Source organism: Hypanus sabinus, chromosome 2 (assembly GCF_030144855.1).
Source record: "Hypanus sabinus isolate sHypSab1 chromosome 2, sHypSab1.hap1, whole genome shotgun sequence".
In the NCBI taxonomy this organism is placed as follows: Eukaryota; Metazoa; Chordata; class Chondrichthyes; order Myliobatiformes; family Dasyatidae; genus Hypanus; species Hypanus sabinus.
Window position 1 is genome coordinate 1,066,997 of NC_082707.1, and position 15,647 is coordinate 1,082,643.

At 42.0% G+C, this 15,647-nt stretch overlaps 1 protein-coding gene across 9 annotated transcripts in view; it reads left to right on the forward strand.

The window, feature by feature from the left end:
* The window catches only part of lrrc34 (leucine rich repeat containing 34), a 102,508-nt gene that overhangs the window by 36,704 nt on the left and 50,157 nt on the right, over window positions 1-15,647 (forward strand). For all 9 annotated transcript variants that reach the window (XM_059991026.1, XM_059991053.1, XM_059991004.1 and 6 more), the window contains one exon: window positions 8,463-8,617. In XM_059991026.1, coding sequence (XP_059847009.1) covers window positions 8,463-8,617 — 155 coding nt within the window. The remainder of the gene's footprint in view (window positions 1-8,462; window positions 8,618-15,647) is intronic.

Consider the following 15,647-nt stretch of genomic DNA (forward strand, 5'->3'; position numbering starts at 1 on the left):
CTGCCAGAAGTCATAGCTCATGTAGGTACCAATGACATGGGAAGGACAAATAATGAGCTTAAAAGGTAGGACTTCCAGGGGTGTGATTTCATGAGTGCTACCCATGCCACATATGAATGAAGCCAGAAATAAGAAGATTATACAGCTTAATACATGGCTCAGGAGACGGTGTAGGAGGGAGGGCATAAGATTATTGGATCACTGGGCACCCGTCCTGTGAAGAAGGGACCTGTACAGAAAGGACAGTTTGCATCCGAATTGGAGGGTAACTAGTATCATAGCCGGAAGGTTTGTTAATGCTGCATGGTGGTGTTTAAGCTAGAGTTGCAGGGGGATGGGACCCAGTGTGCCAGAACAGTTAATGGAGAAGTTGTGGAGGCAAATGTTGGTAAGACCTCAGACAATGTTAAGAATCAAAAAATTTGAGCATGGTGCGACTAATGTCCTGAGCTGTATATATTTCAATGTAAAAAGTATTGCAGGAAGGACAGGTTATGGTGCTAAAGATGAGGTAGTTGGTTTACAAACAGAGGCAATGTGTAGTGAGGAGAGACTGTTGATAGGGTAATATTGCAGTCAACAGGATGAGTTACAACATAAAAGGTGGACAAAATCGAAAAGGGTGAATACAGAACTGAAACTGTAATATTTAAATGTACGCTGTATACAAAAAAGGTAGATGAACGTGTAGTACAGTGCAGATTAGCATGTATGATGTTGTAGGCATCACAGAATCATGGCTGAAAGAAGATTAGAACTGGAAGCTTAATGTCCAGGGATACACATTGTATCAGAAGGACAGGCAGGAAGGCCGAAGGGGCAGCGTTACTCTGTTGGTAAAAAAAAAATGAAATCAAATTATTAGAAAGAGGTGACATAGGGTTGGAAGGCATTGCACTATTGTGTTTCAAGCTAAAGAACTGCAAGGGTAAAAAGACACTGGTGGGAGTTGTATGCAGACCCCCAAGCAGTAGTAAGGATGTGGTCTATAAATTATAACAGAAGATAGAAAATGCATATCAAAAGGGCAATTTTACAATAGTCATGGGGGATTTCAAGATGCAGAGAAAATAAAGTTGGTGCTAGATTCCTGGAGAGGGAAATTTCCAGAGTACCTATGAGATGGCTTTTCTGAGCAGCTCATAGTTGAGCTGACCAAGGGATCAGCCATTCTGGATTGGGTGATGATGGATCTGGATGATGGGGTGGTAAATTGGATTAGTAAGTACGCAGATGATACTAAGGTAGGTGGCGTTGTGGATAATGAAGTAGGTTTTTAAAGCTTGTAGAGAGATTTAGGCCAGTTAGAAGAGTGGGCTGAACGATGGCAGATGGAGTTTAATGCTGATAAGTGTGAGGTGCATCATTTTGGTAGGAATAATCCAAATAGAACTTACATGGTAAATGGTAGGGCATTGAAGAATGCAGTAGAACAGAGTGATCTAGGAATAATGGTGCCTCGTTTCCTGAAGGTGGAATCTCATGTGGATAGGGTGGTGAAGAAAGCTTTTGGTATGCTGGCCTTTATAAATCAGAGCATTGAGTATAGGAGCTGGGATGTAATGTTAAAATTGTAGAAAGCTTTGATAAGGCCGAATTTGGAGTATTGTGTACAGTTCTGGTCACCAAATTATAAGAAAGATGTCAACAAAATAGAGTACAGAGAAGATGTACTAGAATGTTACCTGGGTTTCAGCACCTAAGTTACAGGGAAAGGTTGAACAAGTTAGGTCTTTATTCTTTGGAGCGTAGAAGGTTGAGGGGGGACTTGATAGAGGTATTTAAAATTATGAGGGGGATAGATAGAGTTGACGTGGCTTTTTCCATTGAGAGTAGGGGAGATTCAAACAAGAGGACATGAGTTGAGAATTAGGGGGCAAAAGTTTAAGGGTAACACGAGGAGGAATTTCTTTACTCAGAGAGTGGTAGGTGTGTGGAATGAGCTTCCAGTAGAAGTGGTAGAGGCAGGTTCGGTATTATCATTTAAAGTAAAATTGGATAGGTATATGGACAGGAAAGGAATGGAGGGTTATGGGCTGAGTGCAGGTCAGTGGGACTAGGTGAGTGTAAGCGTCAGCATGGACTAGAAGGGCTGAGATGGCCTGTTTCCGTGCTGTAATTGATGTGTGTGTGTGTGTGTGTGTGTGTGTGTTGTGCAATGATCTGGAATTGATTAGAGAGCTTAAGGTAAAAGTACCCACAGGGGAAGTGATCCTAGTATGATCAAATGTTACAGAGGCACGAGAGGATGAGAGGGAGTTGGGCAGAACTGATTGAAAAAGAATACTGGCAGGGATGACAGCAGAGCAGCAATGGCTAGAATTTCTGGAAACAATTCAAAGCAACAGGATATATACATCCCACAGAGGAAGAAGTATTCTAAAGACTAGATGACACAACTGTGGCTAAAAAGAGAGGTCAAAACCACATTAAAACCAGAGAAGGCACGTAATAAAGTAGTGGAGAGTTTAAGGATTGGGAAGCTTTCAAAAACCAAGAGAATGCAATTCAAAATGTCATTAAGAAGGTAAAGATGAATACGAAAGTAAGCTTGCCTGCAATATTAAAGAGAATACCGAAAGTTTCTCAGATACATTAAGTTAAAAGAGAGGTGAGAAAGGATATCAGAGTACAAGAAAACAATACTGTAGAGGTAGTAGTGGGGACAAGGAAATGGTGGATGAACTAAACAAGTGTTTTGTATTAGACTACACTGTGGAAGACATTGGTAGTATGGTGGAAGTTCCAAGTGACATGAAGTGTGTGAAGTTACATTACTAGAGCGAAAGTCCTTGGGCAACTGAAAAGTCTGAAGGTCGATAAGTCACCTACCAGATGGTATATACCCCAGGGTGGCAGAAGAGATTGTGAAGGCATGAGTAATGATCTTTCAAGAATCACTAGATCCTGAAATGGTTCTGAAAGACTATAAAATTGCAAATGTCCACTCTTCAAGAAAGGAGAGAGGCAGAAGAAAGGGAGAGGTTAAAACTAATATGGCAAGGGGATGGGAACCGGTATGATTGAGCTGAGGATAAGCCAGGAAGTTTACAAGTCGATGATCACTCTGGATTATTCAGGAGAATGAGAAGTTTATAGATAGTAGCTACAGGGAGGCAGTTACGCCAAAGGAGCAGCGCACAGGTAATTGGGTTACCATCAGGCGAGGGAAGGAAAAAGGGCAGGCAGAGCAGGGCTCCCCTGTGGCCATACCCCTCAACAACAAGTATACCGATTTGGATACTGTTGGGGGGGATGACTTACCTGGAACAAGCTGTGGAAGCTGGATCTCTGGAACTGAGTCTGGTTCTGCAGTGCAGAAGGGAGGAGAGAAGAAGAGGAGAGTTGTAGTGGTAAGAAACTTGATAGAGGTACAGACAGGAGGTTCTGTGGTCGTGACAGAGACTCCCAGATGGTTTGTTGCCTCCCAGGTGCCAGGGTCAGGGATGTCTCTGATCGCGTGCACAGCATTCTGAAATGGTGGGGGGGTGGTGAGCAGCCAGATGTCATGGTACACATCGGTACCAATGACGTAGGAAGAAAGAGTGAGAAGGTCTTGAAGAGTAAGTATAGAGAGCTTGGTAAGGAAGTCAAAAAGCAGGACTTCGAGGGTGGTAATCTCAGGATTGCTACCTGTGCCATGTACCAGTGAGGGTAAGAATAGGATGCTCTGGAGGATGAACATGTGGCTGAGGAACTGGTGTACGGGGCAGGGTTTTAGATTTCAGGATCATTGGGTCCTCTTCTGGCGCAGGTGGGACCTGTACAAGAGAGACAGGTTACAACTGAACTACAGGGGGACCAATATCCTTGCAGGGAGGTTTTTTACTGCTATTGGGGGGGGGGGTTAAACTAGATTTGCAAGGGGATGGGAACCACAGTGACAGAGTAGATAGTGGAGTGGGGGTGAAAATAAATTATGTTAAAGTTTCGTGCAAAGTCACAAATAGAAGGGTTGTGTGTGGTGGTAATAATCTTCTGAGGTGTGTCTATTTTGATGCAAGGAGTATTGTGGGGAAGCCTAACGAGCTGAGGGCGTGGATTGACACATGGAATTATGACATTAGAGCCATTAGTGAAACTTGGCTATGGGAGGGGCAGGACTGGCAGCTTAATGTTCCAGGGTTCCAATGTTTCAGACGTGATAGAGGCAGAGGAATGAAGGGTGGGGGGGGGAGGTGACTTTGCTAGTCAGGGAAAATGTTATAGCAGTGCTTAGGCAAGACAGATTAGAGGGCTTGTCTACTGAGGCCATATGGGTGGAGCTGACAAGCAGGAAAGGTATGACCACATTAATGAGGTTGTATTATAGACCACCCAATAGTCAGCGAGAACTGGAGGAGCAAATCTGCAGAGAGATAGCAGACAACTGCAGGAAACATAAAGTTGTGATAGTAGGGGATTTTAATTTTCCACATATTGATTGGAACTCCCATACTGTTAAAGGTCTAGACAGGTTACAGTTTGTAAAATATGTTCGGGAAAGTTTTCTAAATCAATATATAGAGGTACCGACTAGAGAGGATGCAATATTAGATCTTCTATTAGGAAACGAGTTAGGACAGGTGACGGAAGTGTGTGTAGGGGAACACTTTGGTTCCAGTGATCATAACACCATTAGTTTCAAATTGATCATGGATAAAGGTAGATCTGGTCCTTGGGTTGAGGTACTAAACTGGAGAAAGGCCAAATTTGAAGAAATGAGAAAGGAACTAAAAAGCGTGGATTAGGACAGGTTGTTCTCTGGCAAGGATGTCATTGGGTAAGTGGGAGGCCTTCAAAGGAGAAATTTTGAGAGTGCATAGTTTGTATGTTCCTGTCAGGGTTAAAGGCAAAGTGAATAAGAATAAGGAACCTTGGTTCTTTAGGGATATTGGAACTCTGATAAAGAAGAAGAGAGAAATGTATGACATGTATAGGAAACAGGGAGAAAATAAGTCACTTGAGTATCAAAAGTGCAAAAAAAAAATTAAGAAAGAAATGAGGAGGGCTAAAAGAAGACATGAGGTAGCTTTGGCAGTCAAAATGAAGGATAATCCAAAGAGCTACAGGTATATTAAAAGCAAAAGGATAGTAAGAGATAAAATTGGTCCTCTTGAAGATCAGAGTGTACGGCTATGTATGCAACCAAAAGAAATGGGGGAGATCTTAAAATGGTTTTTTGCATCTGTTTTTCCTAAGGAAACTGGCATGGAGTCAATAAAAATAAGGCAAACAAGTAGTGAGGTCATGGAACCTATACAGATTGAAGAGGAAGAGGTGCTTGAAATCTTGAGGCAAATCAGAGTAGATAAATCCCCAGGACTTGACAGGGTATTCCCTCGGACCTTGAAGGAGACTAGTCTTGAAATTGCAGGGGCCCTGGCAAATATATTTTAAATGCCAGTATCTATGGGTGAGCTGCTGGATTGGAGCTCATGTTGCTCATGTTGTTCCATTGTTTAAAAAAGGCTCAAAAAGTAATCCGGGAAATTATAGGCCAGTACGTTTGACATCAGTAGTAGGTAAATTATTGGAAGGAGTACTAAGAGATAGGATCTCCAAGTATTTGGATGGATAGAGACTTGTTGGGAAGAGTCAACACAGCTTTGTGCGTGGTAGGTCATGTTTAACAAATCTATTAGAGTTTTTCAAGGAGGATACCAGGAAAGTGGATGAAGGGAAGGCAGTAGATGTTGTCTACCTGGACTTCAGTAAGGCCTTTGACAAGGTCCTGCATGGGAGGTTAGTTTGGAAGATTCAGTCGCTAGGTATATATGGTGAGGTAGTTAATCGAATTAGACATTGGCTCAATGGGAGAAGTCAGAGAGTGGTAGTAGGGGATTGCTTCTCTGAGTGGAGGCCTATGACTAGTGGTGTGCCACAGGGATCGGTGCTGGGTCCATTGTTATTTGTCATCTATATCAATGATCTGGATGATAATGTGGTAAATTGGATCAACAAATTTGCTGATGATACAAAGATTGGAGGTATAGTGGACAGTGAGGAAGGTTTTCAAAGCTTGCAGAGGGATCTGGACCAGCTGGAAAAATGGGCTGAAAAATGGCAGATAGAGTTTAATACAGACAAGTGTGAGGTATTGCACTTTGGAAGGACAAACCCAGGTAGAACATACAAGGTAAATGGTAGGACACTGAGGAGTGCAGTAGATCAGAGGGATCTAGGAATACAGATACAAAATTCCCTAAAAGTGGTGTCACAGGTAGATAGGGTAGTAAAGAGAGCTTTTAGTACATTGGCCTTTATAAATCAAAGTATTGAGTACAAGAGTTGGAATGTTATGGTGAGGTTGTATAAGACATCGGTGAGGCCAAATTTGGAGTATTGTGTACAGTTTTGGGCACCGAATTACAGGAAGGATATTAATAAGGTTGAGAGAGTTCAGAGAAGGTTTACAAGGATGTTGCTGGGATTTGAGAAACTGAGTTACAGAGAAAGGTTGAATAGGTTAGGACTTTATTCCGTGGAATGTAGAAGAATGAGGGAAGATTTGATAGAGGTATATAAAATTGTGATGGGTATAGATAGAGTGAATGCAAGCGGGCTTTTTCCATTGAGGCTAGGGGAAAAAAAAAACCAGAGGACATGGTTTAAGGGTGAAGGGGGGCTTCTTCACAGTTCAGAGTGGTGGAAGTGTGGAATGAGCTGCCAGATGAAGTTGTAAATGCAGGCTCACTTTAACATTTAAGAAAAACTTGGACAGGTACATGGATGGAGGGATATGCGCCAGTTGCAGGTCAGTGGGACTAGGCAGAAAAATGGTTCAGCACAGCCAATTTAGGACCCCAAACAGTCATTCCAGGTGAAGCAACACTTCACTTGTGAGTCTGTTGGGGTCATCTATTCCATCCGGTGCTCCCAGTGTGGCCTCCTCTACATCGACGAGACCCAACGCAGATTGGGGGAATGCTTTGTCAAGCCCCTCCGCTCTGTCCACCATAACAGACAGGATCTCCCGGTTGCCACTCACTTCAATTCTGCTTTACATTCCCATTCGGATGTGTCCATACATGGCCTCTTCTACTGCCATGACGAGGCCAAATTCAGGTTGGAGGAGCAACACCTCATATACCGTCTGGGTAGTCTCTGTCTGGGTTGGTATGAACGTCGAATTCTCCAACTTCTGGTAATTCCCTCCCTCTCCCTTCTACCATCCCACTTTCACTCTGCCTCCACTTCTAGCTGCCTATCACCTCTCTCAAGATTCTGCCTTTTTATACTACCCATAGTGCTTTCCCCTTACATTCCTCCTTCACCTTTCCTGCCTATCCCCTCCCTGCTTCCCCTTGATCTTTTCTCTGATTGGTTTTTTACCTGGCACCCACCAGCCTTCTCGTTTCCACGGATGCTGCCCTACCTGCTGAGTTCCTCCAGTATGTTGTACATGTTGATTTGACCACAGCATCTGCAGTGTACTTTGTGTTTTCAAGAACAGTTACTTCTCTTCAACCATTCAGTTCTTGAAAAACCAAGCGCAACAATCCTAATCACACCTCAGCATAGCAATGCTCGGACCACTTTGCACTACAATGGACGTGTATTTTATGCTAATTGTGTTCTTTATTCTGGAATTTTGAATAATTTAGCTTTAATTTATGCTTATCTTGTGAATGTTATGTATCCGATATGTCCCTGTGATGCTGCTGCAAGTAAGTTTTTCATTGTACCTGTGCAGACATGTACTTGTGCAATGAAAAAAATGATTTTGACCATTAATGTTTGTGAATCTTTGCTCAAATATATTAACAAACAGAAGAAATTGTAGCCCAATCTGATCATCTGGTGGAGAGGGTCCAGAGGAGGTTCATGAGAATGATTCCAGCAAGGAATGGGTTGATGTATAAGGAGCTTTTTGATATCTCTGAGCCCGTACTCACTGTAGTTTAGAAGAAAGGGGGTGCGGGAATCTCTCTGGAATATTGAAAGGCCCAAAGGGAGTGGATTTTGAGAGGATGCCTCCTATCGTGGAGGAGTCTAGGACCAAATAGCATTGCCTCTGAATAGAGGGATGTCCACTTAGAGATAAGTAGGAATTTCTTTAGCCAAAAGGTAGTGAATCTGTGGAATTCATTGCCACAAACCGTGTATTGGAGGCCAAGTTATTAGGGGTATTTACACCTTGGGTTGATAGGTTCTTGATTAGTCAGGGTGTCAAAGGTAATGGGGAGAAGGCAGGAGAATGTGGTTGAAAGGAATAATAAATCAGCCGTGATGGAATGGTGAAGCAGACTCACTGGGTGTAATGACCTAATTCTGCTCTTATGTCATATGGTCTTATTTATGCAATGAAAATTTTGATTCTGCTGATCAATGTTAGTGAATTTTTGACCAAATATATTAATGTACAGAAGAATTCTTTGTTAAAGTTGTACTGTATTTTCTGCTTTTTACTTTATCAGCTTCATTCACTGGTCCAGAGTATCATTATTGTAAGTTTACACTGTCATATTGCTTGCCTTTAGGAAGAAATGACTGTGCATATGGCTAACATGCTTCAAGTTAACCAATCGCTACAGGAGCTGCACTTAGCAAAAATGGGAATAAAAGACTTTGGTGTTCAGCAACTTTGTGAACAACTAGTTAAAAACAAGACTCTCCGCTTTCTCGATCTCCGCTGGTAACATACATTTTCTGTCCAGAATAGGCACGATGGGCTAAATGGTTGTTTCTTTTCCCATGCGCATCTGTAATTCTGTATTGTGTGATGGTGACAGAGAAATGAAGAACTGCTCCTCCATTTAATAACTATAAAAATCTCAGTCTATGTATTAGAGAAAAGATCAACATCAGTGATGGCTTCATTAAAAGAACAATAAATGCTGCATACACTTTACCTCTTCCCACATACATTGTCTAATCTGCTGAATACTTCCTGATTATTTTAGATAGAATCATAGAACACTTCACAGAAACAGGCCTTTCAGCCCATTTGGTCCATGCCAAACTGTTATTCAGCATTTGTATTTTTTGAGTTTTTCTGTTCACTTCCTTTTAACTTGTTGCCTGATATATTATCAGAAGCTTTAAATTTCAAACAGAGTTGCAGATCAAACGTCTATGCAACACAATGAACATTGCCCAGGTAACCACCTACCTACAATACTGATAGAACATAGAATAGTACAGCACAGTACAGGCCCTTCGGCCCACAATGTTGTGCCGACTCTTAAACACTGCCTCCCATATATCCCCCCACCTTAAATTCCTCCATATACCTGTCTAGTAGTCTCTTAAATTTCACTAGTGTATCTGCCTCCACCACTAATTCAGGCAGTGCATTCCACCACCAACCACTCTCTGAGTAAAAAACCTTCCTCTAATATCCCTCTTGAACTTTCCTCCCCTTATCTTAAAGCCATGTCCTCTTGTGTTGAACAGTGGTGCCCTGGGGAAGTGGCGCTGGCTGTCCACTCTGTCTATTCCTCTTAATATCTTGTATACCTCTATTATGTCTCCTCTCATCCTCCTCCTCTCCAAAGAGTAAAGCCCTAGCTCCCTTAATCTTTGATCATAATGCATACTCTCACAGTATAGAGTCACACAGTATTGAAACATCACCCACCACATGGACACAGACTAGTGGGCATCCGACTTTATTAATTTTGTCTTCCAAAACTTGACCCATGAATTTCAATGTTTCCGGTGCTCTCTGGACACTTCTTAAATGGGTATCAGAAAAAACAGAACGCTGGGCAAACTCAGAGGGTCGATCAGCATTGGTAGAGGCCAAAGGCACAAGTCAATGTTTTGGTTCAGGACCCTACATCATGTGTCTTGATGCAGGGTCTCAAGTGGAACAAGTGATTTATGCCAGTTTCCCTCTTCTTTGCAGATTGACCCACTGAGTTTTGGATTCCAGCATTTGCAGTCTCTCTCTTCATACTTAAACTCTGTCAGCGAATCCCTCAGGCACTGCTTGGAGGACCTGATGGAAACCCATATGTTCATGGTGTATGCCCTAGTCTCATTAAAAGATATGCAGAACAGTACATCACAGGAACTGGCCCTGCCAACAATGTTGTGCAGAACTAATTAAAGTCATAATTGAATGCGTAATTAACCTATCCCTTTTGCCTACGTGTTCATAACCTTCCATTCTCTACATATTCATCTGCCATTCAAGACCCTCTTAAATGCATCTAGCATACTTGTTTCCACTGCCTCCTAGCAGTGCATTTCAGGTACCCACCACTCTGTGTTAAAAGCAATCTTGCTCCACACATCATATAGAGTCGTAGACCTCTCAGGGCTCTTTGAAATCTCTCTTCTCTTACCTTGTATCTGCGCCTTTGAGTTTTGGATTTCCTAGCCCTGGGAAAGTGACTATAACTGCCTAATTATAAACTTCTATGAGATGAACTCTCATTCTCTTACACTCCAAGGAATAAAGATCCAGCATAGCCAATTACTCCCTATAATTCAGACCAAATTCAGACCCTCTAGACCAGGCAACATCCTCATAGATCTCTTCTGCCCCCTTTCCAGTTTGACAATGTCTTTTCTATAACAGGGCAACCAAAACTGTACAAAGTGTTGTCTCACTAACAATTTGTATAAGTGCAGCATAATGCCCCTACCTCTAATTTTAGTGCCCTGATAGATGAAGGCTAGCATGCTAAACACTTCCTTCACTAGCCTATTCACAAAAGCAGCCACTTTTAATGAACTCTTCACTTTCAGTCTCGGCTCCATATGTTCCACATATCCTATCCTCATTTGAATGTCCAAAAAGCATGACCTCATACTGATCAAATTTGAAATCCATTTGCCATTCCTCAGCCCATGTCCAAAACTAATCAAGATTACTTGGTAATTCATTGGTCCCAGACGACTGGTAGATTGCAAATGTCACACCACTCTTTAAAAAGGAAGGAAGACAAAAGAAAGGAAATTATGGGTCAGTTAGACTAACAATACTTAGGAAAATGTTGGAGTCTATTGTTAAGGATGAGGTTTCAAGGTACTTGGAGATTAATGATAAAATAAGTCAAAGTCAGCATTGTTTCTGTGAAGGGAAATCTTGCCTAATAAATCTGTTAGAGTTCTTCAAGGAAGTAAGAAGGATGGTGGGAAAAGGAGAGGCAGTGGATGTCATTTACTTGAATTTTCAGAAGGCATTTGATAAGGTACCACACATTAGGCTGCTTAACAGGATAAATTCCTGTGGTGTTACAGAAAAGATACTGACATGGTTAGTGGAATGGCTGACAGACAGCAGGCAGTGACTGGAAATTAAAAGGGCTTTTTCTGGTTGACTGTGGTGATTAGGGATGTTTCTCAGGGGTCAGAATTTGTCAATGATTTAGATAATGTAATTGAGAGCTTTGTGGCAAAGTTTACGGATGTTAACAAGATAGGTGGAGGGGTCGGTAGTGCTGAGGAAGCAACTTGATTGCATCAGGACGTAGGCATATTGGAAGAATGGGCAAAAAAGTGGCAAGTGGAATACAGTGTCAGGAAATGTATGATAATGCATTTTGATGAAAGGAACAATAGTGCAATCTTATTTAAATGGGGAGAAGGTTCCATCATCAGAGGTGCAGTGGGACTTAGGAGTCCTCGTGTAAGACCCCCAGAAGGTTAATTTACAAGTTGAATCTGCGGTAAAGAAGGCAAATGCAATGTTGGCATTTATTTCAAGGGAGATAGAATAAAAATTAAGGAGATAATGCTGAACCTGTATAAGGCACTAGTCTGGTCACATTTAGAGGATTGTCAACACTTTTGGACCCCATATTTCAGAAAGGAGGTGTCATTGGAGAGAGTCCACGGGAGGTTCACAAGGATTATTCTGGGAATGAAGGGATTAACATATGAGGAGCATTTGGCAGCTTTGGGCCTGTACTCACTGGAATTTAGAAGAATGCATGGGGATCTCCTTGAAACCTACCGAATGCTGAAAGAACTAGATAAGGCGGATGTGAAGAGGATGTTTCCTATGGTGAGGGTATCCAGAACTAGAGAGCATAATCTCAAAGTTGAGGGGAGATCTTAAGAACAGTGGTAAGGAGGAATTTTTTTAGCTAGAGAAGAGTAAATATGTGGAATTTTCTGGCACAGACTGCAGTGGAGGCCAAGCCTGTGCATATATATAAGGCGGAAGTTAATCGGTTCCTGATCGGTCAGGACATCAAAGGATATGGTGAGAAGGCAGGTGCATGGGGTCGAGTGGGATCCAGGATCAGCCATGATGGAATGGCGGAGTAGACTCGATGGGCTGAATGGCCTATTATGCTCCTATGTCTTCTGGACTTATGGTCTTATAGTCTTTAATGGATAAATCTCTATTAGTTTTGCAAAATGTGATGTTGCAAGATTATGTTATTCCTACTTGCAAAATTGCTGAACGTCTGCTAGGTTAGTGGACAGTAGACAGCAATCTTGAACTCTTGCCAGAGATGTTTGATTGGGTCAGGACTTGGACTGGGTCACTCAAGGCCATCAGTTTTCTTCATTTGAAGCAATTCCATAGTTGCTCTGGCAGTTTGCTTTGGGTCATTGTCCTGCTGAAAGACAACGTTCCTTACCAGTTTAAGATTTCTGGCAGAGGCTAGCAGGTTTTATCCAGGATCTCTCTGCATTTAGTAGTATTCATCTTCCCATCAACCCTGACCAGATTTCCAGTACCTGCTGCTGAAAAGCACCCTCAGAGCATAACGTTACCTCCATCATTCTTTACATTAGGAATGGTGTTACCTGTCTGATGTCTAGTATTAGATCAGCATCACATGTACTGTTTAGCTTTGAGGACAAGAAGTTCCATTTTAGTCTCATCTGATCACAAGACCTTCTTCTACATCTTTTTAATATCTTTTAAGTGACACTTTGCAAAGTCTTTACAGGCAAGGATATGCTTTTTTTTAGCCAGGGCTTCTTTCATAAGACCATAAGACGTAGGAGCAGAATTAGGCCATCTGGCCCATCGAGTCTGCTCCGCCATTCAATCGTGGCTGATCCTTTTTTTTTCTCTTCCCCAGTCCCAGTTCCCGGCCTTCTCCCTGTAACCTTTGATGCCATGTCCAATCAAGAACCTATCAATCTCTGCCTTAAATACACCCAACAACCAGGCTTCCACAGCTGCATTTGGCCACAAATTACACAAATTCACCATCCTTTGACTAAAGAAATTTCTCCACATCTGTGCTTTGAAAGTATGCTCCTCTATCCTGACATTGTGGCCTCTTGTCCTAGACTTTCTCACCATAGGAAACATCCTTTCCACATCTACTCTGTTTAGGCAAAAGGTTTGAATGAGATCCCCCCCACCCCCACCCCACCATCCTTCTGAATTCCAGTGAGTACAGATCCAGAGCCATCAAATGTTCCTCTTATCTTAACTGGTTCATTCTTGGAATCATCTTTGTGAACTTCCTCTGAACCCTCTCCAATGCCAGCACATCTTTTCGTAGATGAGGAGCCCAAAACTGTTCACAGTACTCAAGGTGAGGCCTCCCCAGTGCCTTATAAAACCTCAGCATCGCATCCTTGCTCTTGTGTCCTAGACTTCTTGAAATGAATGCTAACATGGCATTTGCCTTCCTCACCTCTGACTCAACCTGCAAGTTAGCCTTCTGGATATTCTGCATAAGGACTCCCAAGAGCCTCTGCATCTCAGATTCCTGGATTTTCTCCCCGTTTCAAAAACAGTCTGCACATTTATTTCAACTACCAAGCTGCATGACCATGCATTTTTCAACATTGTATTTCATTTGCCACTTTCTTGCCCGTTCTTCTAATCTGTCTAAGTCCCTCTGCATCTAACCTGTTTCCTCAACACTACTTGCCCCTCCACTAATTTTCATATCATCTGCAAACTTGGCAACAAAGCCATCTATTCCAACATCTAAATCATTTGTATACAGCATAAAAAGAAGTCCCAACACTGACCCCACTAGTCACTGGCAGCCAATCAGGAAAGGATCCTTTTATCCCCACTTGCAGTCTCCTACCAATCAGCTAACTTTCCCGTAATACCATGGGCTCTTAACTTGGAAGCAATTTCATGTGTGGCACCATGTCAAAGGCCTTTTTAAAAGTCCAAATATACAACATCCACTGCACCCCTATTATCTATCCTACTTGTAATCTCCTCAAAGAATTCCAACAGATTCAATAGGCAGGATTTTCCCTGAAGAAAACCATGCTAACTTTGTACTATCTTGTCCTGTGTCACCAAGTAGTCCGTCACCTCATCCTTAACATCTTCCCAACCACTGAGGTCAGGCTAACTGGTTTATAATTTCCTGTCTGCTGCTTTCCTCCTTTCTTAAAGAGTGGAGTAACATTTTTGATCTTCCAGTTCTCTGGCACCATGCCAGACTCCAATGATTTTTGAAAGATCTTTTCTAATGCCACCACAATTTCTAACACTACTGTTTCAGAACCCGAGGGTGCAGTTCATCTGGTAACAGATGAACTTCTCTCTTGTAACAGTAACTGCACCCATTTCTCTTCTTTCATGCACTGCAACATAAGGCATACTCCTTGTGGCTTCCACAGTTAAGACTAATGCAAAATACTCATTTAGTGCATCAGCCGTCTCCTTGTTCCATGTTTTTATTTCTCCTGCCTCATTTTCTAGCAGTCCTATATCCACTCTCATTTCTCTTTTATTTTTAACATACTTGAAAAAACCTTTACGATCCACTTTGATATTATTTGCTAGCTTGCTTTCATATTTCATCTTTTCCCTTCTAATGATTTTTTTAGTTGATCTCTGTAGGTTTTTAAAAACTTACCAATCTTTTATCTTCCTACTAGTTTTTGCTTTGTTATTAACCCTTTCTTTTTCTTTTACGATAGCTTTGACTTCCCTTGTCAGCCACGGTTGTACTATTTTACCATTTGAGTATTTCTTCATTTTGGAATACACATGTCCTACAACTTCGTCATTTTTCCCAGAAACACATGCCATTGCTGCTCTGCTGACATCCCTGGCAGCAGCTCTTTCCAGTTTACTTTGGCCAACTCCTCTCTCATATATCTGTAATTTTCCTTACTCCACTGAAATACTGCTACATCAGACTGTACTCTCTCCCTGTCAAATTTCAAGTTGAACGCAATCATATTGTAAACACTGTTTCCTAAGGGTTGTTTTACCTTAAGCACCCTAATCGTCTGGTTCATGACTTAACACCCAGTCAGTATAGCTGATCCCCTAGTAGGCTCAACGACAAACTGCTCTAAAAAGCTATCTGTTGGGCATTCAACAAACTCACTCTCCCATTCAGCTTCCAACTACAACCATACTTCAGCCACGATACAGTGATGGCCACAACATCATACCTGGCAATCTAATTTTGCAATAAGAAATTCCCAACAATCTTCCTTGCTACTCTTCTATAAATACCCAAGCTCTTAGAGACAATGGAGCCATGAACTTCATCTCCAGTTGCAGCCACTGAGTTCTTCCGCTCATCAGAGAGTCTTCTGCTGTCACGGTTCCATTCTTCTTCAGTAGCTAGGTTTAGAGGGGCAACCTGACTGAGGCAGTGTGGCTGTAATTTCATATTTCCAGTTTTTCACGATAGACTGCTCTGTGCTCCAAGATACATTCAGTGCCTTTGAGATGGTCTTCTACCTTCCCCAGATTTGTGTTTTTCCATTATTATTTCCCTGTCTTGCCTTGAATGATTTTTTTGTCTTCA